This window comes from Talpa occidentalis, unplaced genomic scaffold (assembly GCF_014898055.3).
Source record: "Talpa occidentalis isolate TD23 unplaced genomic scaffold, MPIMG_talOcc4v2.1 talOcc4.2, whole genome shotgun sequence".
NCBI classification, from domain to species: domain Eukaryota; kingdom Metazoa; phylum Chordata; class Mammalia; order Eulipotyphla; family Talpidae; genus Talpa; species Talpa occidentalis.
In genome coordinates, this window is record NW_023602073.1 from 108,496,444 (window position 1) to 108,523,103 (window position 26,660).

Below are 26,660 nucleotides of genomic sequence, written 5' to 3' on the forward strand. Positions count from 1 at the left end.
AGTAGAAGAGACCGGAGTATCTTTAGCAGTTTTCTGGACTGAGGATGATTAGTCTTATTTTAAATATACATTACTTTTATTTAACCCTCACATAGCACTTGCCATGTGCTATACACTAAGAACTTTACAAATACTATTTAAGTAAAAGACCCATTATTACTACTGAAAATGTTATGAAAAGCTCAGAGGAAATAGCAGGCTGTGAAAGATTCTCCAGTTCAGGGCCTAATTGGAGGAAAAAACCTATTTCTCTTCAAGAATGGATCTTTTTTTTGGCATAAATGCTCATGTATCAAGAACTTTCTGACAGCTTTGTTTTAGAAAATGAGGTAGTTACCTTTTCTTCCCCAGTGTATATTTAAAGTATAAAGATCAACCTAAAAGTTGGAAGCATTATAAAAATAAATGTAATAGGGTTCTTTGTCAAATGGAAATTGCCACTTACTGTGATCATCTGATTTTTTTCCAGATGGGTTACTTATGAATATGGCAATTACAGGGGTCGACAGTTCCTACTGTCACCAGCAGAAGTGCCGAATTGGTATGAATTCAGTGGCTGTCGCCAAATAGGTTCTCTACGGCCATTTGTACAGGTATTTTTTCTTCATGCTCTTTGAATAGACTCTGATGTTTGTTCTTTTTGTAAAGGTAGTTCAACTTTTTAGTTACAATTTTAAGTTGGAAACTGGCCTCTCCTCCCCGTTCCCTCCTGAATTTGGGTTCCTGATGCTAGCAGGTCATGACTACTCTCAAAAATGCTGTCATGCCAGCATCAAACCCTGGTGTGTCCCAAGCCCTGGACTGTTCACAGGCAGGTGCTCTGCCCCAGGCACTTCTTTGGATTTTTGCCAAATTCTTCTCATTGAGAAAAACCTCTGAGACTCTTGGGTATAGTAATTATCCCTAATCCAACTTCAGCTGATATTTCTGCCCCTGATATTAATGCTTGTTCAGTGTTTCTAACAGCACAACTGGGCTTTTTATCTTTTAGAAACGAATTTATTTCAGACTTCGAAACAAAGCAACAGGGTTATTTATGTCAACCAATGGAAACTTAGAGGATCTGAAACTACTTAGAATACAGGTCATGGAGGATGTCGGTGCCGATGATCAGATCTGGATTTATCAAGAAGGATGCATCAAATGCAGGGTGAGTCTTTAGGGATAGACACGGGTCTTCAGCAGCATCTTACTCAAGTAGATGCTACTTTACAATGCAAGGAGTACTTTTAGAAATAACAGATTGTTTTTCATGAAAAAAATTCTTAGCAGTTTAGGAACTTAATATGGAAGGTAAACTCAGTGCTAATCCATGACATTAATTAGAAGTGTTTGTGTTACTCTTTTTCCCTAATCTACTTGTTCTAGAAATAAACCATAAGCCCTAGCACTATCAACACAAATCTATAGGTTCTTATTTTGGAGAACCCTCACACTAGGATGAAGTCCCACCCTGGGTACAAGAGTCCATTCATTTCCTAATTGCCATACCTTATAAAATGGCCCATCTCCCCCTCACGTTACTCCTGCCATAAAAGACACTGAAAAGCTGAATGTAGTAAGATTTTATGAGAGAAGTTCACGCTTCTATTGTAGTTACTCTTTTAAACTCCTTGATTTTATGGGCTTGACTGTTAGCTCGTTTTGTGTTGTTTTTTTTTTAAACTTGGTGCCCCATGAGTCAGCAGAAGGCCTTGTGAAAGGGAACACAACTTATTAATTGGGCCTAATGTGCCTGAGGGAGAACCATCCCTTCAGTAAATGAAGTGCTGTTTAGACATGCATAGAAGAAACCCAAGACACCAAAGTGGCAATATCATGGAGAACAGGAAAAGCCAACTGTTGCCTTTGAATTCTCAAACAATTCAAGAAAATGGTGCCTTGCAGCAGTTATTTCTAACATTTCACTTATGTTATTTAACAACTTTGAACAGGTCAGTGAGAAAAGGTGTCCTAGTTTTTGCAATCCTTTCATCTCAATACTGAATGTATGTTTTTCATTAGCATATTCTTTAGCAATATGTGCTAATGTTACATGAACATAGGCCCACCATACATTGTTCATGTAGTAAGGTTAGATTCACTTCAGACAAGGGCCCACAAATTTCTGCATTAAAACACTAAAGTACATGTCTCTTTTCTTCTTTCTCCTTTTGTAGTTGGACAGCATGCCTTTTTAGCAAATTTTAGACATTTCTCATGAAAGAAGGGAAATGGAATTTCAAAGTTTTAAGTGATAAAATGACCTTTTAGCCACCTTAGAGCAATAGTTTTAAAAATTAGAAAAAAAACTAATATTCCAGATATATTTGGAGGGTTGGGCTGAGCAGAGGCAGATATGTCTGTGGGAGCTTTAACTACAGATCTAGCCTCAGAGCACAGTCATTTCTGAGAAGGGAAAATATCATATGGGATGGACAAAAACTGAGAATTTTCCATCATCTGGACTAAGAAGTAATTTGTTTTTCAATCCCATTTACTCTGGCTCACAGCTAAAATGCCTCATGTGAGGGTAAATGGATCTAGTACAAAGATAACTTAAAAACCTATTTAAAGAAGGAACTGATTACGATGGTTGATTGCATATCCAGTTCTAAGATATTTTATCTTTCCCGCTGAGCAGATAGCAGAAGACTGCTGCCTGACTATTGTGGGGAGCCTGGTCACCTCGGGCTCAAAGCTGGGGCTGGCCCTGGACCAGAATGTTGACAGTCAGTTTTGGAGCATGAAGTCGGATGGCAGGATCTACAGCAAGTTGAAGCCCAACTTAGTTTTAGATATTAAAGGTAAGGATCATTTCCTTAATTTTTTAATCTATCTTTAAGATTGTTAACTAAAAACCAATTCTTCTGAACATGATGAATGTAGTAGTACCAATAGTAAGAGATTCCTTCCTACATGCCAGCCACTGAGCTCAGCACTTTACCTACATTATCTTGTGATCCTCACAGCAGCCCTAACAGGCTTATGTTCTCCATCCTTCCTCAGTCCCATTTTACAGTCTCTCCAAAAACTGAGGCTCAGAGGGATTAATTAGTTTGGCTACCATCTCACACCCATAAATGCTGAGATGGAATTTGGACACGAATTGACTTTACACCCTTTGTTTTATTATGTATGTAGACAGTGTTAGATTAATCACAAGTTAAAAGGCTATGCTTTCAGTACAGTCAATGATTTTCATGTGTAAGCATTTAACCTTTCATTGAAAAGATCTAAAAGGAATTAAAACAACACAGCCAAGAGGTTTCAACTGAACACTTGTTCAGTGATGTTAGTCCAGCATGAACTGGGCCCCCAGAGTTTGGGAATCACTATCTTAAACTTATCTGCATCAGAACCACCTGAAGGTCTTATTAAAACACAGATTGCTGGACGCCAACCTCAGAGTTTCTGATTTAGAAGGTCTGAGGTGAAGCCCAAGAATCTTCATTTCTATCAAGTTCCCAGGTGTTGCCCATGCTGCGTGAAGCCCAAGAATCTTCATTTCTATCAAGTTCCCAGGTGTTGCCCATGCTGCTGGTCGGAGAACACTACTAGGAGAAAGAATCATTTACGGCTGGGCCTCCCCGGTGGCGCAGCGGTTGCGCGCTGGGTTGCGAAGCTGCCCGTGGCCTCTGTCAGCGCCGGTTCGATCCCCGGCTGCTTGAGCGCTGGGTTGCGAAGCTGCCCATGGCCTCTGTCAGGAGCGGGTTCCACCCCCGGCTGCCGGGTTCCACCCCCGGCTGCCGGGTTCCACCCCCGGCTGCCGGGTTCCACCCCCGGCTGCCGGGTTCCACCCCCGGCTGCCGGGTTCCACCCCCGGCTGCCGGGTTCCACCCCCGGCTGCTTGAGCGCTGGGTTGCGAAGCTGCCCGCGGCCTCTGCAGCGCTCCCCGGCTGCTCCCCGGCCACCGGAGGGTCCCACATGGACGCGCAGGCCTCTCCTGCCGCCCGCTGCTCCCCTCAGCAGTGTACTTCGGTCCTTCATGCCTGCTCTGCTCCCCGCTCTGGCGAATTCTCTCACCCTCCCATGCTTCTGACTGTACCCAGTGCTTGTATGTACAAACAAATCAATCTTAAAAAAAAAAAAAAATCATTATGGCAATTTAAGAACACTATAAAACAAAAAAATTTACTTAGACATAGGAATTTAGTAAATTGTTACTATTGATAGGAAGATGTTTTATTTAAATCACAGGGATAATTCTGCTTTGAATTATTAATTTTGAATTTCCTATCAGAAAAGTCCACATAATTGTTTGTAAGTATACTTGTAAGTATACTATGAAGTCCATTTTAAATCATTGCTGAAAGTTCGCTCAATATTACTTTAATCAGAGCTCCAGGCCTGATTAGCAAATGGGGGTAAAGTGTTCTGTGGATAATGGAGAAAAAGCATGAAGTTTTCATCGGGGGCTTTGGTGACTTCATAGAGACAAGTGGCTGGTCTCTGAGTGGCTAACCCAGTTAACAGTGGGATTGGAATTCACAGATGACCTGAGAAGTTGGAACACAGCTAACCAATATGTAACTGCAGGCTGGGTGGGAACCAAAAATCACAGTCTATGATATGCAAGCAGGTTCCTTGAGTGTAAGAAAACAAGCACAACATTCGGAAAATGAGTAATAATGTAACTCCTTCACATATTTGGTGCATTTGTCAGAATATGGACAGGTTAAAACACCCTTTTTACAGAAGATCAACCTGAGGGTCAAACTGATGAAATACTGACCCCAAGAGCTTGCTTTATCCTTATTTTGATCAACTGGTTAAATTGGAGTTCTGCTCTACAGGCTGAGTACTCACTGTTGGACAGGCTCTGTGCTAGACATTGAGGTTACCAAAGTAGAAGAAAAAAGGCTACCCTCATGGCTTTAGCGAACTGACAGGCATAAAGGAGCTTTTCCCAACCGCTACAACTAGGAGTTGGCCAGGAGGAAGGGCAACTGGTTTCTAGTTTTGACTATGACTACAACAGTAGGACTTTAAAGTGTGACCCTAAGGAAAAACCTACTAAACCAAGGTCCTTTTCTTAAAATGTGTTATAAGTTGGCCATATTCTTCTTGAATAAGAGCACTCTGTGTGTGTGTATGTGTGAACACCCAGTATACCTAGTATGGTGGTGGCAACAGTCATTTAATGTCTTAAACTGAATTTAAATTCCTGTAATGTGGGAGAATGCCACCACCTGGTGGTCATGAGTCCATCTCTCTGGTGCACTTAATAGGAGGCTATGATTTTCATTAGCTGCAACCAATGAACCATTTGTTACCTACTAATATTGTCATAAGATTTATTAGACCCAGTGTCTTTCTTCTAACCCACCTTTCGGTGTTTGGGAAGTGAGTTGTTTTGGCAGACATTCACACATTCCAGACCACATACCTTATGCCAACAGTGGAAGCTGATTCATGCTTACTTTTAAAAACATCAGAAGTCTGGGATGATTTTAATGCTTCCAAAGGCAGAAGAATGAAGCAGATTATTTCTCAATCTTCATGATTCTAATTAGAATTATACACAAAAGGTATACCAAATTACTATCATCTTGGAGAATGAAAAAAAATATTGCAACCTTAAGATAATACTTCCTGACATCCCCGATGGAGGGGTTTGCTGGGGGTGTTAATTTTTTTCTCACAGTAAGCTCACCTATAACAGGCCTTCTTTCAAGAAGGGAACATGAGGCTGTTTTTAACACTAAAGTATCTGATATCTAGTAGGTACCCTTGGAAAATATTCTTACAAACATTCTGGTGAACGAGAGTTATGGAAATATACTAGTTTCACAATACAATGGAAATCATCATCTTAAATGCTATGAGTTTTAATCACCAAAGCCTGAGTAGTGAGTGCTGCCTTGTCTGTACTTCTAGGTGTCAATTCAGACCTCTTTGGCATAATATAGCATCATGCAAAACCCGTTCCTTCTGACAACCATTTCACGCTTCAGGTGTGCCTGCTTTTCCTTGCTGGGTCCCAAATCCCACCACTGAATGTATTTCACAATCTCTCCCTTTCCCTTCTCTACATTTTTCCCTATTCCTCAGATGTTGCAGAATCTGAGGCATGAATGGGCTTTTTTTTTTTTTTTAAGACTTGGGCAGACAGGTCGAGGTAGCACATCCTGCGTAGAGCTGCAGATGCCTATGCAATTTAACATATAACCTACAGCAGATTAACCTTCTCACCCACAGGTGATCTTAGGAGCTCTTCTCCCTGCTCTGTTTTTCTCGAGGCACAGTCTTACACCTTGCTGACTTTTGTTACACTGGTGTGATAAACTATGTCCTTTTTTTTCAGGGGGTGCACAGTATGATCAAAATCACATAATCCTCAACACTGTCAGCAAAGAGAAGTTAACACAAGTGTGGGAAGCAATGGTCCTTTAAACCTGAAGAATACCAGAGCAATATTTTGGAGGTCCTTTCAGCTACCTTATTTAAGAAAAAACAAGAACTGACAAAAGCAGCAAGGCAAAAGCAGGACTGACTTCTTCACTCTTGAATCACCCTGCCATGACTGGAACAACTGTTGAACCTTTTCAAAAGATAATTGTTTTTAAGCAATAATTTGTCCTTCTTTCATTTCTTGCCTTTCATTTCCTTAAACAGGCTGCTTCATTAGCAGCTTTTGGGTATTTAAAAGAATATTTTATCAAAACTAAAACTGTTTAAATTATTTCTCAAGACAACGTATAGGAACAAATTTACTTGACTTTGTAGACCTATGGATTCTCGACACTTTTAAGAAAAGCATAAGAGCTTGAGTTGTAAACTGTTCAGCATCTGAGAAGAAAGAATTCATTAGGTCTGTCATTTTGGACCATATGATTCTGGAATCATTCATTATTTTGTATAACAAAGTGGGAAAAGCATTATATGTTGGGACTTTTTTTTGTTGTTATAAATTAGTAAGTTACAAGATTTCATGACCATGTCTGCTAACATTTATTAGCAGGATTTGGTTATTTTAACACCCCTGGGCTGCCCAAGAATGTCACAAATACTGTTTAATGCTTTTCTTACAGATGCCATGGAACAGTATTACCTTAACCTAACTTATTAGCTATTTTCATCTGTAGTTAGCTCTGAAGCAGTGTTAAATTGCTAAGCTCAGGTCCCTTATCCAGCCCCAATGACATGAGGCCTATGGGGTCACCTTACCTGAGTATTGCAGCCCTTGTGGTCACTTAATTCTGGTAGCAGAAATGAGATGTGGAAAGCGCAGAAGGATGACCAGCAGTTATCTCCAGAAAGAGAAGGGAAGGAGGCCTTAAGGGATCTTTGCTGAACTTTGAAAACCCTAAAATGCAGCAAGCATCTCAATGAAGATTATGTTTAACTGACGACAATTTGCTGGCCCACATGGTGCTGTTCAAATAATGCATCCAGTTTTGAACAAAACCTCTGAACATTCCTTGACTATACTCCTCTTTTTGTCCTCATTTCACCTGTCCTTGTCACTAAATACTGGTGCTCTAGTCACAGGAAGAACAAATCTTGTTTTCCCTTTCATCTGTCCTGGTGTGTTTCTACTTCTAAAATGTTGATCTTCTAGGGAGTCTCTGGTAGGCAATTCTGATCATCAGAGTAGTTTTATATCTCATTTTAAAATAACATTTGCACATGTAAAACAGTCAACATGTCTGTCTTGTTCTTAGATGTATAGCTTTGACTTTAGGCCTTTTGTGCATATCATTACAGTATGGTGGGTAAAATATTCTACAATAGCCTGTATAGTTATCTCCTGAATAAACTTGTTTCTGATTAACTATATTGATGAAATTTGATAGAATCCATTCGGTGCTCTCATAACATTTCAGAGACTCAGCTACAGATTAGAAACACATGTCTGACTGAGTAGATGGCGGCAGGTCTGGTAGGAGGCTACCAACTTTCCTCTTTGCAGACTCAGTAAGTGGTAAGGGATAGGGGATAGGTGCCGCTTTTCTGAGAGTGGGCCCTGAGGGTGAGTGAGATCCTGCCTAGTTTTCCCCCTAACCACCACCTGGGAGACCTCAAGAAATTTGTGCCTCTGGGAGACCTCAAGAGAAATGGGGTGAGCTCATTCAGGTGGACGTCTAAAGTGGCTCTATTTACAAATGGAAAAGCACTCTCTAGAGAAAAGCTCTCACCCAGCACACTAACCAAACAAATGTCTAACAGGAATAAACCAAGTAGAAAGTTACTCAAAACAGGTGTACATCAAAAGTTAGAGGCTAGTTTCTAAGGAACAATAGCAAGGATGAGCACAACAGGAAATGAACACCTTAAACAAATGGACACACACTACAGATTCAGAAGCTACAATGGGCTTAAGAGCCATACCTAAACACAGGCGTTTAATGTCAACTGGAGAACTTTGGGTCCCCTGGGAATGGCAACACTTTCCATGGAAATGTCCTCAGAAAAACATGTTTCAATTATTGAAAGAGGCCCAGTCCTTATGTAAAATGTAAGGATGTAAAAAAATTAGAAACTTTAGCATCACCTTTCATTACTAAGAAAGGAAACAACTAAATAGGTCACTGATCAGATTTTTATATATGACCGAGAGAGAGTCAAGACTTGAGAGCCATTATTTCAGAGGAATAAAAATAAACCTTGGTCAGTGAAAAAGTGTTTATGATGAATCCTAGAAGGAACTAGTTTTAAGTAAACTCTGTTGCTATCTATCCATTTGTCAAAAGTTCTAGTATCTCACAGATGTTAAAGTAATAAAACAATTTGAGCTACTAGGAGAGAAGGCATCACAGTAATTTGCACATTTGGTGAGAAAGAACAGCTTGAAAAAAATACACAATTCTCACTGACTATAAACAAGCCCAAGGATACATAGTTTTCGATCACGTCTCATTTATGTATTCTGTGCCTCACAGCAAATAGCAGTGCGTTAGGGGCCAGTTTTACTAGAAAGCATGCTGGGCCAGGCTGGGCCAGGCAGTGCGATGTGCAGAGGGTGACTATAAAATCAATCTGTGTGCAGTTTAGGAGAGAGATATCTGGCAAAAAAGGTGTTTGCTTAAACTCAGGGTCTAATCTGGAAAAGGGTGGTGAGACAGAAGTTTGGGCCCAAAGGTACTCACCAAATAAGAGCCAACAATCACCGAACTGATTATTTATTTAAATGACATTAATAACGGTCTTTCCTCGTGCATGTCCTCTTTCTACCTTCAGGAAGGCTTCTGGAACTTCAGAAAATGGAAACGTTTTTTCAATAACCGGTTGAATCTATGAAACACAAGAAGAGGGGGACTGGTAGATAGGAAAATGGCCAGGGCGGACGGTGTCAGTATTTAATTTCTTAGTGCCAAGGTCCCTCAAGACCCATCTCTGTTGGGTCCAGGAGCTCACATGGTGGCTGCACCCTCTCCTGTCTGCTGCTTCTCTGTCAAGCAGCCCAACTTGACCAGTGCTCAATCTGCTCTATGTTGGTCAAGTCCCTGTCCTACTCTTCAACAGCTGCCAAGTCTCCGACATTCAAAAGCTCACCACCCCAAGCTCAGCCTCTCTTGAACTCTACATTTCACCAAAATGGTCTACCTGTCACTGTCAGAGCAGGGTACATTTGTGCCTCTATAGAATTCTACCACCCTTCCAGATCCCCCAGCATGCAGTGTGTCTTTATCTTGTGATGGGCTGCGTGACCCTCTTCATAGACTGTTTGTCCCAGCTGGGTACAAGTCTCAGCCTGCTGTGTATGTAAACACCAAAGGGCCACACCAACGTTCTTGCTATGTGCCCCGTGGGCCTTCACAGGCCATGACAGTGCACAGACTGACTTCTTCTTAATCTGTTTAAACTCTGGCACATCTACTCAACCAGAACTGAATACCTATGGTAGTCACCTCTTTTAAATCCCCCAGAACACCCAGCAAATGCTAGGCACATAGCAGGAGCTCAATAAAAGTCAATTAGGTGAAAACCAATAAGATAACTAGGAAGCAAGAGTCTTATGTGGGTTGTCTGGGTTTCAGAAGAACTTGTCTCAGGCTGGAGTAGCACTGGGAGGCTTCATTGAACAGAACAGCTGGTCAAATTTACAGGAAATCCATGTCAGCTCATAAGTGAATGCTGCTGGCTCCTTTCACTGTGTTAGTATTGCCAGCAACCTCCCTTTGAAACACAGTCCTACTTAGTGTACACACGACACAAAAATCCAATTGAACTGTTCTTTTCAAAACTTCAAAAAGAATCAACCATTGTCAATGATATTTCAGTGTCCTACCTCCCACAGCTCCACAGGCAGGGATAAAATGGCAAAGGGGATATACAAACACATGTTTTTACAACCCCTTTTCTTTAAAACAGGGAGAAGCTAAGTGTCCCTGTGGCATTCAGATGCATCTCAAGTACATTTCCCTGCGGGAACTTCACATCCCGGCCACCAGGGAGCGTCTCAGACTCTAAGTTCCCTTTTCCCAAAAGCTTGAAAATTCTTTTGTGCCCACAAGTCACAATAAAATAGCTAGCACACTGTCCTCACTATGAGCCAAGCAGTCTTCTAAGTGCTTTATATATTTTACCCCATTTAATCCCTGTAACAAATCACTTTATGAGGTAGGTTCTACTATTATTCCCATTTTACAAATGAAGAAATTGAGGCATAGAGTAAATTAGTTGCCTGATGACACACAGCTTCTGAGCGTTGGGCAGGGTTCAATCTGGACCAGAGGCACCATTACACGCCAAGCCTTTCCTAGACCATCTGCTGCTTTCTACACCAACTCCTAAGATCTTAAGGGGAGGGAAAGGTAGCCAAGGATGATGCGATTTGCATAGCCTGCATCTTGGCCAGCCTGCACTGCACTAAGAGATCATGCCAACCAAGGATCCAGCTTCCAGACCCTGTGACCAGGCCACTGAGCTGGCAGCTGTGGTACATATGCTACCACTTTGACCCGCACTTAGGGAGGACGTCACTGATTAATAATCACGGTCCCCCTCAGCAAGCTGAGTATGACCTCGGATCTTCTGCAACACTGCGGCCACAGATCTGAGCTGGCTTGTTACAGGAAACCTCTCTCTTCCTCTGTTAAAGTAACGGAGTGCATTAAAGTTGTTTCCTTGATGTCCCAAGTGAAACCTCCTGCACCCATAACCTTAAAGCCTTTGGGATATTGTTTTCCGGATGTTGATTACTTGAAAATGAGCCACCTGAATGCACGCTTAATGTACATTCCTTGGGCTCTCTTTACAAATGAATCAGAATCTCTAGGGGTAAGGTGGAGACAATGTACTTTAAGCTCCTCAGGTAAGTTTTCTGTACCCTGGAGTGGGAATTACTGCAGTCTTGCCTTTTTCTTAGCCTTGCATTATACATACATCCTTTCTATAAAGACTAAGTAGCTGCCATCTAAGTGTCAGGCATTTACTCAGAGCAGCTACCCCGGACAGACACCTGAGGTAAGCCAGGGAAAAAGGAGGCAGCAGCAACACGTCATGAGCACCGGTTGCCAGCACAAAAATCAACACAGCAGTGGTGCTATCAGAGGTCACAGAGACAATGTGACCCACCTGTTCACCTCCAGAAAGGACTGCCTCAGCTCCTCTAGCCCTGTTCACATGAGCGCTCTGACTGGAAACACAGATTCTGAACTGATGACACAGGCAACGGCAGTGAGCGCACACTTTAATCTGGTCAGGCCTATTGTGGTGAAAAACCCCAGAGGGCTGACTGTGGCATAATGAATCACTCGGCTCTTCCCATCAGTGGCAAGGAAAAAAGGCTTTCAATTAATAGGCATGCAAATGTCACTGCTGGCTGAATATATGACAGCAAACAGAGATTAACTGGATAATGAAGCCGTATCTGCGCACAGCCTCCCATCAGACGTAGAATGCTTGTCTGTCATGTAGACAAAGGGACACACTAAAAACCCAGAGGGGAAGGACAGGTTACTCAGAGTGGGGTGGGGGCGTTTACGTGATGACACTGCTGGAGTCCGCCAGCACAGGCAGCCTGTTATAAAGCAGGTGGCTCAATACCCCACTTCCCACCCGTAAGTGCACAGTCACAGCTGATCAGAGCTGACTAGACGCCCATAGCAGCAGTGCTCAATCTAGTCTTGGACCCAAATTCAGGGTCTTCAGCTCTTGCCTTACCTTCCTGTCAAAATCCAGGCCCCAGGATTGGGCACCTGCTGCCTGACATCCCTTCTAGGAGCACCCAGGGACAATGGGAACCTCAACTGCCCATCTGCCTCTGAGGAAGAAATTCTCTTTGGTCCTTGAGAGGGAGATAAAGGAAAACCCTTTCACCACAAGTGCAAGAACTGGTAAAAAAGAGGATACCACATGGGCAGGCACAGCAGCAGGCAGAGAGGATTTCACCTCAATTCCCATTTTGAGTGAGAATCACAAAACAAAGCTTACGAGGGATCTTAAATGCCTGAGCAAACCTTTTTGACAGATTAACAGAAGCACAAGTAGCTGTTAAGAACCAGGTCAGATCTGTCAGCAGCAGAGCTGAAGTTAGGACCCCAGATTTCAATACTGCATCACACATGTGGGTGTGGGGAGAGTCTGTAGACCTCTTCCTCAGGTCTTGGGCCTTGGCCTCCACTAGGCAGAGAACCCCAGCATCTCAGAGTGAGGTATGTAAGGAGAGACAGACAGATGGCAGACACCACAGGAGATTTAAGGCTCCTGTCATGAGTCCAAGGCTACCCACCTGCGAACAAGTACCAAGGCCAAAGGGCAGGGGTAGCGGGACCACAGTTCCTGCACTTCCTCTTGGATAGGGATGACCCTGACCTCTATGGGAGGTTCAATATTTCCAGGGCTGGGGTAAAGGGAAAGAAGAGGGTTTAGCTAAGGAGATATGGAGCAGACAAAAGGAAGAGACGGGCATTTCACAGCTTTGTTATTTCTGGAAACTTCTGTCCACAGATGGAAAACTCAAAGCTGAAAGATAGGTGATTATGATGGGGCAGCGAGGGCGGAACTCTCCAAGGGAGTAAAAATGTGCCCATTTTTTTTAAAAGACCTAGGACTCGTGCCTGAGGACACCCTGAACAAAAAAATACTCTTTCTAGTCAGAGGAGGAGAGGAGATAATTGGCCTAAATCCTTCCCAGAGAAACAATTTCAATAGCATCAGAAAAACTTCAGTAGCATGAAGGCTATGAGTTCACACAGAAGCCACACTTGGCAAGATAGCCCTATTCTATCATTAAACAATGCATTCTTTCTATGGAGGGAAAAAATAAAGTTGCAAATAAGGAGTTTAAAGTTTGGGAATATAATTTTCAGGGCCTGGCCATCCCAAAGGGATCTGGGAAATCACCTGCCTCAGAACTTACTGTATTTCTTCCAAACCTGCACTGTCCAATCTGATCACCTCTAGCCACATGTGGCTATTTGAATTTAAATGAATCAAAAGTCAATAAAATGAAAAATTCAAACCCTAAGTGTACTAGCCACATAGTAAATGTTCAGCCTCTGCCTGGCTAATGGATACCATACAGGACAGTACAGACAGAGAACATTCCCACTGCAGAAAGCCTTAGTGTACAGCACTACTCAGAAGGCAGCCAGCACCTCTCTCCAATGATTGAAGCTAGTGGGCCTGGAGAAAAATATTTTGAATTCAATTCTAATAAATTACATAGGAGCTATTCTGATGCTGTGTGGAGATTTTTCAACCTACCGAAGATAGAGCTTCCATATGATTCAGCAATTCCACTCCTAGGTATTTACCCAAATGACACAGAATCATTAATTCAAAAGGGCACCTGCACCCCTATGTTTATAGCAGCACTATTTACAATAGCTAAGCTTTGGAAACAACCCAAATGCCCAAAAATAGATGACTGGATCAAGATGTGGTATATATATACACAATGGAATATTACTCAGCAATCAAAAAAGATAAACTCATGCAATTTGCAGCAACATAGATGGAGCTGGAAGGGATCATGCTCAGCAATGTAAGCCAGAAAGAAAAAGAAAAATACTGGATGGTCTCACTCATAGCAGGAATTTAGAAAACCTAAATAAGGGACCAGGAAAAAGACTAGCTATAATAAAGAAAAAATCATAATCAACAAGCAACTATAAACCAGAGACACACTACGGGGGGTCGGGGGGGGGAGGTGGGGAGAGGAAGGATTAGGGTCAAAATAAGGGGAGTGCAATTGTATGGGGAATATAACCAAAATGAAAATGCATACATTGTGCAAAAATGAAAAATGATGTAAGAATTATATAAAATATTTTTAAAAATTCCAAGAGAACAGAAAAAAAAATATACGTGTCAATAAACATACTCAAAGAGATAAAAGGGTACAAAGAAAAATCTGCCTCCCATACTTGATTCCTAGCTATTCCCCTCCCCGTGAGCAACCAGCACTTATCTAGGATCCAAAGAAGTACTATACAACTGTCTTAAAAATGTCACACTGAAACTGTGTCCAGTTAGGAGATTCTGAAATCCCGCTATGTGCAGCAACAAGCCTTCGCAATGACTGACATGTGAAACCAATGCCTAAGTGTGGATCTCCAAGAGAGAAGGACTGTGAAATCCTCACACACTTGGGGAATTTCAGTTCCTCATCACTTCTGAGCCTGACAACAGTAGGACATTGAAAGTTGGGGATCTTAATTCAAAAAAGATTTACTGAGTGCTACACTGTGTTCATAAAAGGGCTGGTGTTCATAATGGACGTGTCAGTACAGTGCAATCGCACTGACAATGCACTTTATTATGGATAACTCTGAACTTACCCCATTTTTTCTAGGTCACATAGGCCTCACAGGAGAATTAAGAGTCTATCCATAGTACTCATAAGCTCAGATTCTACTTTTACAAGGATAGTTTAAGTCATAAATGATCTGGGTCAGATTTCCTTCACATTCTTAGAAAGAAATCTATAATGAAGTAAATCAGGTGAGAAGGTAAAACATGGGTAGAGAGAGCTAGAATGTAGGTCTTCGGGAAATTCCAGACAATGAAAACACAAATTTGTTTAAATTTTTATATAAAATAAATTATATTGAAAATAACCAAAAATGGTTTTTTTCAATATAATTTAATAATGAAAACTATAAATGCATAAACCTTTTGACTAGACAATTCTATTTCTATGTGTAGCTATGGAAATACTTCAGTTAGGTACTTAACACAAACACTGGGTTACTCAAGTATTATTGGCAAAAGACTAGAATGACCAAATAAATTATGATACACATCTACTATAGTATTCTATGTAACTGTTTAACAAAAGAATGGGGGAGATTTTAATAATCTGATATGAAACAAGTTTGACATAGACTCTTAAATAATAAACCAAGATACAGAATAGTAGTATAGTACCTATTTGTTTTAGGATGTAAGGAAGAAATTATATATATTTCTCTCTACTGACACACAGAGCATCTTTGGAATACCCAAGAGACCATAACATTGATGGTATCTGACAAGGGGAATCTCAGTGACCTAGAGACAGGAGTCAAAGGAAGACTCTGTAAAATAACTTTAACCACCTTTTAGATTTTGAACATTGTAAGTGTATTGCTTACTCAAAAACTTGAAAGTACTTTAACTTGAGGGAGGAAGTCCTATTATACCATCAAAACAAAGATGTTAAACAATGGTACTTGGAGAAATAAAAATAAAACTTTAAAGTATATTGAAAGAGTAGGCGCTTTGCTCTTGGTGCATGACTTTACATTGTTAAATAGCAACAACAGTAGCTCCTTTATCAGATACCTGCTAATTAGATTCATTAAGCACTCAGCTCAAACTTAGAATAATTTCACCATCCTCACGCAATTTAACAAGTTCTACTAACCGCACAGTAAGTCAGTAGGTTTGTTCTGTTATCCCTTCGAATTTCCCAGTGTAGACAGATGTCTCACACTGTCAGAGAAGCAGGGGACCACAGAGCTGGTCTCATCTTGGCACCCCTTGTCACATATCAACTTTCACAGTTCCAGAGCCCTTCACTGTCAGGAATGACTCCTGAGCCCCAAACAGCCTGGTCAGGAGAAAGGAGACTCAAAGGTAAAAGGAACATTTTTCCTCACCCCCTCCACATTCAAGGACACTTCAAGGATATCGTTACTTCTTTAATGTTCTGATTTAGCCATTCTGTCAGTTACCTGACAAATTTAATAGGTAGATATACACAAGTCACCTTTCTTCTCTGTTGTGTAAATAGTAATTTCAAGTAGAGAGAAAGAGTCACAATATTTTGAATACAAAAGAGCAATGGTAAGCATGTGGACAGCCTGGAGCAGATATCAGCACAAGTGCAATTATGTGGTGTACTTCTGGAGGGCAGGGACCTCTACTAGTGGGGCTTTAGCCACTTGAACTATGTAGTACTATGAGCCAAGTTATTTGACAAAAGTTCATTTCCTTTTCACTAGAAATAAAATTAAGCATCCCTTTTGCATGTGGGAAAAATCCTACAAAGATACACTTACTTACAGTCACAGTACGGTCAATCCCCCCTCTCTACCCAGTATACACCAACACTTAAAAGTCCAAGAAAAAGTGCAAAGACCTGGAACCAAAAGATCTGGGAAACAGGAGCTGGTCATATATCGTTCCTTAGCTATTATAGAACAAAAACAACAACAACAACAAAAAAACAAATGCACAAGCAATAGCTGTGCATTTGATAAAAATTTGATAAAAATTCCTTATCAAAGCCTTAATGGAAAGATGAAATGTACCCAACCAGGGGTAAGTGCCAACAGAAGCAAGCCCACCCCAAGAGGCTCTTTCCAAGCAGCTTAGCATGGATTGTGCAGTGGTAGTACTGGCCCAGCCTAACCCCTTTCCCCGCCTGACAAGGCAACTTAAGCTTAAGTTCCAAATCAGATTCAAACATTAAGGCACTAAATGGTGGAGACAGAGGGCCTCCTTGGTGGCGCAAGGGGTTAAGCACCACACTATGAAGCAATCCTCAGCCTCTGTAGCATGAGTTCGATCCCTGGCCGGCCAGGGAACAACCCACATGGTGAGGCAGACCTCTCCAGTCTCGCCCACTGCTCCCCTCAGCAGTGTATTTCAGTCAGTCTGCCTGTTCTGTTCTCCACTCTGTCTCTGGTGAATCCTCTCACCCCTGCATCTCTGGCCTGTACCCCATCTCTTGTATGCATAAATAAATCATTGGGGGGGAAAATAAATAAATAAATGGTGGAGACAGAAAAGCACCGGATTGGTAGTTAGAAAGTGTGAGCTTGGTCCCACCTTGGTAAACTTGAGCATGTTTCTTTATCTCTTTTTGCCAGTTTTCTCAATGAGAATCATTGTATGGACCCTTCAGGGTATATAATGCCCCCCATCATATCACTCCACATAATCTCAATAAAATCACAAATACTAGCACCAGAAAATGAGTTTGCCTTCTGGGTTTTTCATCCAAAGATGAAATGTCAGGACCATTAAGAGCAGTAAGTGCCCAAATTAGCAGACTTTCAACCACCCCAGAAACCCCGAAAGGCCTTTGACACCCAAAAAGGGATGAGCAGATTATAAACAACAGTCCCTTCTCCACAAAATCCACTGCAGTTCAGACATTAGTCAGATATACTAACCAATTGTTCCCACTAAAATTCCCATCAGTCCTCACCCATGTCCTTCCTATAGACCCTCTCAGATATACCGCTTCTTTGCCCTTCATTTCATTATACTATTCTGGAAACAGGAGATCTGGGGACCTGACTTCTAGCCCAATTTTGTTAGGGTTTAGACTCCACAGTCTTTGTTCTGCTTACCTCTCCAGAGCAGCTTCACCCTCAGATTAAAGAAGTTCCAGAAGCAGTTCTTTACTAAATGTACAAGTGCATCCCCACCTTTGTATAGATTGTCGATGTGGTATCTTCTTTTCAAGACCATTTCTAAAATATCAGCATCTGAGATTCCAGCTCTTTCAACCATTTAACTAAATATTTTCAGGAAAATCATATATCCTCTCCATAAACCAAGTGGGTTAGATTAGATGATGTAAGTTCTTTTTTAGAAATGCATGATTGCCATGGAGACAGAACCAACAGTATACCACTTAAGCTCAGTGGTGCAAGACCGCAGACACATTGGCCAAGCCTACCTGTGGACAGTTGCCATTTTCTACGCCTGGTGGGCAAGTCACAGAGATGACAATACAGGGGCTGCACATACCTTTCCCTCATCCACCAGCTTTGCAATATCATCTAGATATGGACCACTGGCCATGAAAAAGGCCCAGCGATAATGGACTCCTTGCCAGAAGTGCTAAAAAGAAGAAAACAAAACATATCAAATGTCAGAAATGGTAAGATCAGACAAAAAGCAAATTTAAGGAAAAGTATTTTCTGAATGACTAAGACAAACTGATTTCTCACTTCACGCTCAAACAATGAGTCGTATGCTCAGCACTTTAGCACAGTGACTGACAGATAGTGAACACTCCATAAATGTTCAAAAACGAATGAACAAAGAAAAATCCACATGAACTCAGGTTTCATCACCAAGCTATGACTGACAAGCAACTAAGTACAGAAAGTTCTTAAAACAACAGTCTAAATAGTCTTACAGATTGAATTTCTTCCCTAGGAGATATTAGGGCCTGAGACCACTAGGTTTTCCCTACTAAGCTTTGAATAAAGTCCAGAGGTATCAGAAAAGAGGTTTTTACTTAACCCAAGAGTTCTGCTGGGGAGCAATAAGGCATCAAAAGGTAATCTTAAACAAGAAATCCAATCACATTTTTTCCCCTGGCTTTGAGAGAAATAAAACAGCGTTAAAGACAAAACAAAGACAAAACAAACCCAGTCTTTACTGGGTCGTCCCCCATAGTTACAAGTCCCATGTGATCTAATCTACTTTGGGACTAAAAATCTTACACCAAAAGGGTTACTGATCACTCTACTGCCATACCCACTTCAATTTAGGGTAGACCACTATCAAAATAACAGGTGAACTGAGGCTCCCCATGATACCTCAGTAGCTTGTTCAACTAAATTTCATAAAAGGGCATCTATCTGCAGGTGGTGGTGGGTTAGTTACTACCATGCTGCTTCTCTTCCCACACCTGCTCACAACTGCTAGGTGAGCTCAGACTTCTTTCCCACTGAGTTCACCTCTGTCTCATGGTTCCTCAGCATGACATAAGCTACACCTGTAGCATGAAGCTGGTAAGTGCATGGAACTCCCCTGCTGTTCTAGCTCAGCCACTACCCCTTTCAACTCCCTTCTATGGCCTGTAGAATGGGCCACAGGGTTGTTGGAGGGATTAAATGAGAATGCATAGAAAATGCCTGATAGATAGAAAATATTCACTAACTATTCAGTGCTGAAAGTAAGCTTATTGAAGAAACGGGGCAATACCAAATTAGAGTGTAAGACTGTAGAAAGACAGAACCAAGCTGTTAAATAGGAAGAGCTCTGCAATAGGTGTGCCAGGAAGGGCTTACTGGTTGGCTGAGTGATCCTATAGTTAATTGTCTAAACTAGAACAATTGTAAGAGTTAAAGGAGCAAGCTTTAATAATGATCTTAGAACCACATACAGAACAGAGCCATGTTTATCCTAGAATAGGTGTGACAAGATATAGATTTCCCTGAGCCCTCAGGGTAGCAGGGCAGAGCTTGAGCTGGCAGAAGTCACCAGATAGTTTCCTCCTGGCCCAGAGCAACCTCAGCAAGTTACTCAAATACTATCATTTTCTATGTGTGTCATAGCATGAAAGGTCAGGAAGCACTGATCTAGGCCATTATCTTAAAAAGAAAGTAAAACAGTTTAAAGGCTTCTGTAGCTAGAGATCTGAAGCACTGAGATTGTTCCAGGCTTACAGTGGGGCCCAGTAATTACAATCACAGAAGACCTGCTTGTGTCCTTCTCCTTCTGAGGTCTGGTCTCACAGACTACAAAGAAAACATTTTGGTAATTGTTTACAGTATTAAAGAAGGAACAGCAATGGTGACAAGGGCCACATCTATAATTCTTTATAGCATGTTGCCCTGTAAAGTGAAACTTTGGGTCTGTAACAGCAGAATTTTAAAATTCTGTTTGAAGGGGTCTGTGTATTTTTTCCAGACCATTATAGGAAGTAAACAGAAGCAGGCAGGAGAGCTGGGAGCATTACAATGAGGCTTTAACTATGCACATTCTCAGAAAGACATTAGAAACCACTTAAAAGGTTTTCACATGAGATTACCACTATCATCTTTCAAGTAGAGGAAAGAAAAAATAGAGGAATGCCTATTTTACTCTGAGGACAAGTCTGAAGGTTAACTTGTGAGAGGTCTCACTGGAGTACAAACTGGAATCTTACAGAAAACTTAAACTTTTATTTTATTTTATATTTTTTTAAAAGATTTTTATTTATTTACTTATACAAGCACTGGGTATAGTCAGAAGCGCAGGAGGGTGAGAGAATTCACTAGAGGTGGAGCGGGGAGCAGAACAGGCAGAAGGACCGAAGTACACTGCTGAGGGGAGCAGCGCGCGGCAGGAGAGGTCTGCGCGCCATGTAGGACCCTCGCCTGGCGGCCGGGGATCGAACCTGCACTGCAGAGGCTGCGGGCAGCTTCGCAACCCAGCACTCAACCGCTGCGCCACCGGGGAGGCCCTAAACTTTTATTTTAAAGCACTTGGAAAGCCTGGGTTTCATGAACAGGGAAAGAAGAGATGAAGGACAGCTAAGATCTCTTTCTCCACCATAAAGCACCCTGCAGACACTGTTTCTGGCTGCCGCTGAATCAAAGGAAGATAAAGAAGCCTGGAGTAAAGTGTCTGATTTGTTCATCTATTACACATACACATTTTCTAAGATTGAGTAATGGTCGCCGCTATTCTTTTTACTAATTTTACTACCTCTATGTACTTAGTACATAGAATTCAAGATACCAAATTCCTCAATTTCACCAACGAAAAGATACCAAATTAATTTCTAGAATAAAGAAGTTAAAAATAATTATCAATGGCCCTCCTTGGTGGCACAGGCAGTTGAGCATTGCACCATGAAGCTGTCTGCAGTCTCTGCGGCGTGGGTTCGATCCTGGCCGGCCTGCGAGGGTCCCACATGGCGAAGCAGACCTCTCCTGTCTTGCCCGCTGCTCCCCTCAGCAGTGTATTTTGTCAGTCTGTTCTGTTCCCCGCTCTGTCTCTGGTGAATCCTCTCACCCTCCTATGCATCTGGCCTGTACCTCAGTTCTTTAATCTCACTAACATGTTGGCTCGCTCAACATAATGACTCACAACCTTTTACCATTTAGAAGTCTTCGAATACCCTTTTCCTGAGTTTGCGGTATTTTGTGTTGAAGTAAAAGACAGAATTTTATTTATACTTTTTTCCTACCACTCATTCTATTTCAACATTTAGATTTTAAAACAATGACCTATGGCTACCAACTGTGCATACCATGACATTTTATTAGCTTTTGTCACCACTGTGATGGCAACAGGCCATCATGTTAACTGGAGAACAGACTTTCAAGCTTTAATATCAATCCTGTAACTAATGCTGATTTGCAGTAGCCCTCAAGGTTACCACGCACTGGGTGTGTTCAACTGGGTGATATCTGCTCCTTACAGTTCTGCTCATGGTGGCTTCCCTAACAGAGTCAGGCTTACTAATCAAGTCTCAGAAAACTCCCAAAAAGCCATCAATAGCTAAAGTTTCTGATTCACATTGGAGATACAATGTCACCATAAGTTAGTACAATTCCAGAAGAAGAATGATGATTCTAATTATCCTTTGTAGCCTCAATGAAGTAAATTACAATTTCTTTTTTTAACATTTAAAAAAAAGTCCATGGACCCTAAGTATCTGAAAGTCCCAGTCTGGGAATCACTGACCTATGTCATTGTTACTACCAGAGAATAGAAAACTGTGTGCACTCTTAATAGTTTCCACCTTCCTATACAAAAGACTATTAGTTTAAGACTGATGAAACAGAGGGGCCATCAGGAACAGGCAAGAAAGAAGCAGAAGTATATCAAGTGGTAATAATAAAGGCTAACATTTAATAAAAGCTTTTTTGTACTAGGCATCATGCCAAGTTGTTCACATGGGTTATCTCCCTTAATCCTTACAACAGGCAGTAAAATAGATATGCTATTAGCTTCACTTGACAGGTGAAGACATGGGGCTTAGAGACATTAGGTAACTTGCCAGGGATCATACAAATATTAAGCAGAGGCCAGAATTTGAACCTAGTTAATGTGTGACTCCATATTTCATGCTCACAGCCACTTCACTGCGCAGCCTCCAAGAGAAAAACTAAATGGAAACAAAGATCCAGAAGTATGAGTTATCAGCTTGCTCTCACCAACCAAGACCATTCCCCCTACCTTTAATGTCTTAGAACCCACAGTGACTCCTGTCTGCAACATGCCATCTGCTACGCCCAATCGATCCATGTTCAGTAGGAAAGGAGTCACCAAAGTCACATATGTGGCTCCTGACCATTTCTTGAGAAACTTTAGAGCCCACGTTTCAGTGGATCCACCAACATTATCAAGGATAAAGTCAAACCTAGGAAGGAAGAATCAAATAAAAACATCCTTGTCAGTCTTGACCAGGCTCCAAACCCCCTTCACACCTGTGCCCACTACCTTAGGCTTTATTTCAGTGACAGCTCACAAACCATGCTGTGCAGAGCTGTCCAGCAGAGAGGTGGTAGCTTTGAAAAAGAAAAATACAGTCTTCACTGGACTGAATTTCTGGTTTTTCTCTAAGATAAGTCAAATGAGACTAATATTTTCGGTCATACGATGACATAATTTTCTAATGCTTTAAAAATGACTTAAGTGGTCCTCAACTAAGGGTGACTTTAGTCTCTAGAGGACATTTGACAATGTCTAGAGATGGTCTTAGTTGTTGTATTTGGAGAAGGTATTGAAAAGGGGCTATTGGCATCCAGCAACCAAGGATGACAGAAAACACCCCACTGTGCAGAGAACAGCCTCTCACAATAAAAAAATTATCCAGTTGAAAATGTTAGTAGTTGAGAAAGTAAGCTTGCTGGGATCAAGAAATCTTGACTCAAGCTTTAAAGAAAACCACAAAGTTCTCCATTCAATATAAGTCAAAGTATTCTCTAATTTACATGAATACTTGAAAGAAAAGTATAAAAGGTTTTCATGCTTTTATTCCCTTCAAAGACAGAAGTGCTTACAGAAGCATCCTCTTCACCTTCCGGAAGTTTTTATTTATTTATTTTTTTGGTTTCACACACAATATCAGGACAATACATAAAGAAATCAACAACCTGCTCTCAGTCTTCAATTCTGCTCTAATATGCTACAAAAATCCAGTCACAAAGGAATCCACAGGAATCGACATATTCAAATCCTTAAATTTAATCTAAAACTGCTATAATTATATCCTACTTAAAGTGAATAAAAGCTAAGGAGGTTTTAAAATACTTTTGAAAACAAAGATCTATATAAAGAATGAATATTTATAAATTAAGCAAACTAGCAGATGAATTCCTTTCTAGATCATCTGGATAAAGTCAGACATCAAAGCTTCCAGAAATGTTATGGCCAACTTTGTGGATATTGAATCTTTTATGGGACTAAACTAAACAAGGGTAAATAAAAAAACTGAAGGTTATATACTGCAGAATGACCTTGAGATTATTATTCTCATTAGAAAAGAACAGAAAATTTTCTTCATGAGTTTAAGTTTTCACTTGTTACTATTTTTAATTTTCCACTTCATTCTCAAATTTTGAACAAACATGATGTTTAATTTAAATGAAACTTAAGGGCAATCTGGTATTACAGAACAGTCACTGCATACCAAAAAAAAAAAAAAATGTCTGAAGACCAGGTTGGAGAATCAACCCTCCCACTGATGATTAAGTAGCATGACCCTGAATGTGCAAAAAACTCAGAAATCTTCTGTCCCTTATTTTCTTAACTACACCATGATTAAGTTTGGACTGAAGGGTTTCAAGCCCTTTCTTGTTGTAAAAGTCTAAGACTCAAATCTAAAAACCTGCTACTTGGAAAGAGGAACAAATTTATTCTATGTGTATTCAAAGGCCAAACTCTAAGGAGAAAATATGAACATCAAATTGCACTAAAGCTGTTGGGGGAAAAAAAAAAAAAGGTAATGGCCTTCATTGGTCAGTTAGTAAGGTCCCCCTTCTGGAAAAAAGCAAGCAAGTGAAAAAAGGAGCCACTCTTCAGAGATGCAGAGGAGCACACTGTCACATAGGGTCGAGATGTGAGGCTGAGTGTGCTCCCGATCTTCCATCTGTCAGGTGTTCTGTTCTCTAGTGACAAATTCCAGCCATTTATAAACTTCAGGTAGACAGAGGGAAATGGGTTGGCCATGGCCTCAGTTTCATGCTGTTACTACTAAAAGCATATAAGATTAAACAAAACTACCATTTATCTAGAAGGTAGATCTCAGGCCCACAGAGGCTAACTTCCTGACATATGGGCAGGAAGGTAGCTGACAAGATCTCTGAAAGGGACAATGTTATTCCTCAACCACGTCAAGTATGTTCCTGCCAAGACGGCTTCAGATTTGTTATCTCCACTTGGCACAATTTCTCTTCTCCCAGTTTTCCTCAATAATTCATTAAACAAATATTTATCGAGCACTTAGTACATGTTACTACACTGCTCCAGGTAGAGAGGGCTATAGCAGGGAGCAAGATCAAAAAAAAAAAAATCCCATTGTTTGTTCAATGAAGGCACTGCTCAAACCAAGTAAAACAGCTTTCTCCCTCATCACCTGTTTTCCCCTTTGCCTGTATCAATGTTCTTGAAAGCAGTTACCACTGAAACTCCCTGACCAGAATGTAAGCCCCATGAAAGGGGGATTTGTCTCATTCACCACTGTATATGTGTGCCATGTTTCAAACCCTGCCTGGCAAGAGGAAGGCTCCCTAAAGAGCTGAAGCAGCTGGCTGCTCCTAATCTTACTGCCATCTCCTTGTGGGAGAGGATGGTGCTGGCTGAGAAAGACTGGGTAGTGTTAGATGGGGGATCCTTTTGTTTCCCTTTTTCCTTTTTTTAAAAAGCAGGTGTGCAAAAAAATGAAAAATCAAGAAATGCCCAAAAAGGGGAAAACTGATTAAGGAGAAAAACCTTTGAAAAAAACAGTAAAACAGCTTTCCAAGTATTTCCTAGTTGTGCTCTCAGCTTCAGTTTTATCTCAGCTGAATGAAAACCAGATGAATAAGCCACCTTCCTATTTCTGCCCAAGACACAGTGAAGATTAATCAACAGAGCCGGTGGAACTCCTGAATCTGCTTCGGTTTGGTACTCTAGGCCAAATCACTGCCTGGCTCAAATGCACTGAGAATATCCACAGTGCTCCCATTAACAGAATACATGGCCTTTGTTTCTCTGAAGGCCTTATCAAGCTAAAACACTGAAAACATGTGCTAGTCACGTATTTTCACGCACTGCCCTATGTTCTTCCTTGTTATAGGTACTTCAGAAGGGTACACACTTCCAACTATGCCTTCAGACCTCTTACAAACCAGCAATAAAAGTAACTTAAAAATTAGCAAAAATTGTGTAGGCAAAATACCTTCTCAGTTAGCACATTATGTTTCTGTGCTGTATTAACATCTGGAGTTATAATACCTATAAATTCTAATGACTTGAAATCTTAGACAAGTATCTATGGAAACATTTCAATATTATTGTCAGGCCACCAAATCCTCTCAGGCCTATATTATCAAGTGTTCTTGTCCCCACTTTCCTGATGTGAACGTTATTCTAATACATACAGTTTTAAAGATTTCAACTGCTCTTCCATATTTCCAGATCTGTAGTCAATTACATCATCTGCCCCAAGCTTCCTTACAAGTTCACTGGCATCCTGAGAGCAAACTGCAGTCACATGAGCATTCCATGCCTTCAGTACCTGCCAATAAAAAAAAGGGGGGGGGGAAGCAGGAAAATGGACTACATTTAAAAAAAAATTAGTTGGCACCATGTGTACATATATTAACCTAATCTCTAGAGAAATCTTAAGTGCTTTGTCTTAACAAGAACTATAGGAAGCCATCTCTCGGAGACTAGTAAAAGTGATTCAACTCAAGTTCACTAAGAAAATCCAAGAAATAGATCTCATTTTCCCTTCATGACATTTTCCCTTCATGACAGTTGCCTTGTCATGAAGTTTTAACCAGTCTTCTTTGGGAAGGTCTCAGTGCCTCACCAAAATCAGAAAAGACGAGAAAGCATAAGTTTAGTGCTTTATGATGACAAAAGTAAATTGGTAAAAAATTCATGTACCAGGAAATGACTATTTTAAAAGTGTCCTGAACATAAAAATGCAACAGCTCTTTATTTGCATCTCTAGTATTAGTTTTAAGTCAGGTAGCTCTGTCAAAGCAACCAGATGTCAGTTTAGTAGGTTAATACATGAAAATGTGCTCTTAAGGGCCTCCCCGGTGGCTCAGCGGTTGAGCGTTGGGTTGCGAAGCTGCCCACAGCCTCTGCAGCGCCAGTTCGATCCCCGGCCCCTGGGCGAGGGTCCCACATGGCGCGCAGATCTCTCCTGCCGCCCGCTGCTCCCCTCAGCAGTGTACCTCATCTGTCTGTCTATTCTGTTCCCTGCTCTGGCTCTGGTGAATTCTCTCACCCTCCTGCGCTTCTGACTGTACCCAGTGCTTGTATAAATAAATAATCTTTAAAAAAACAAAACAAAACAGTAAGTGGAACCCCAAAATTGGCAAGGACAGCCATACTTATGTCAAATAAAA

The 26,660-nt window shown here is 41.1% G+C and overlaps 2 protein-coding genes across 3 annotated transcripts in view; one reads left to right on the plus strand and one right to left on the minus strand.

Annotated features, from left to right (window-relative positions):
* Positions 1-7,765, plus strand: part of CRYBG1 (crystallin beta-gamma domain containing 1) — a 47,006-nt gene extending 39,241 nt beyond the window's left edge. The window contains exons 17-20 of the mRNA XM_037520167.2: positions 470-593; positions 992-1,150; positions 2,624-2,786; positions 6,287-7,765. Of these exons, the coding sequence (XP_037376064.1) occupies positions 470-593; positions 992-1,150; positions 2,624-2,786; positions 6,287-6,375 (535 nt within the window). The 3' untranslated portion in view covers positions 6,376-7,765. The remainder of the gene's footprint in view (positions 1-469; positions 594-991; positions 1,151-2,623; positions 2,787-6,286) is intronic.
* Positions 7,766-9,088: 1,323 nt separating this feature from the next.
* The window catches only part of RTN4IP1 (reticulon 4 interacting protein 1), a 114,995-nt gene continuing 97,423 nt past the window's right edge, over positions 9,089-26,660 (minus strand). For both annotated transcript variants that reach the window (XM_037520170.2, XM_037520169.2), the window contains 4 exons: positions 25,680-25,816; positions 22,273-22,456; positions 18,118-18,210; positions 9,089-9,216 (listed from right to left, as the gene is read on the minus strand). In XM_037520170.2, the coding sequence (XP_037376067.2) occupies positions 9,109-9,216; positions 18,118-18,210; positions 22,273-22,456; positions 25,680-25,816 (522 nt within the window). In that variant the 3' untranslated portion in view covers positions 9,089-9,108. The remainder of the gene's footprint in view (positions 9,217-18,117; positions 18,211-22,272; positions 22,457-25,679; positions 25,817-26,660) is intronic.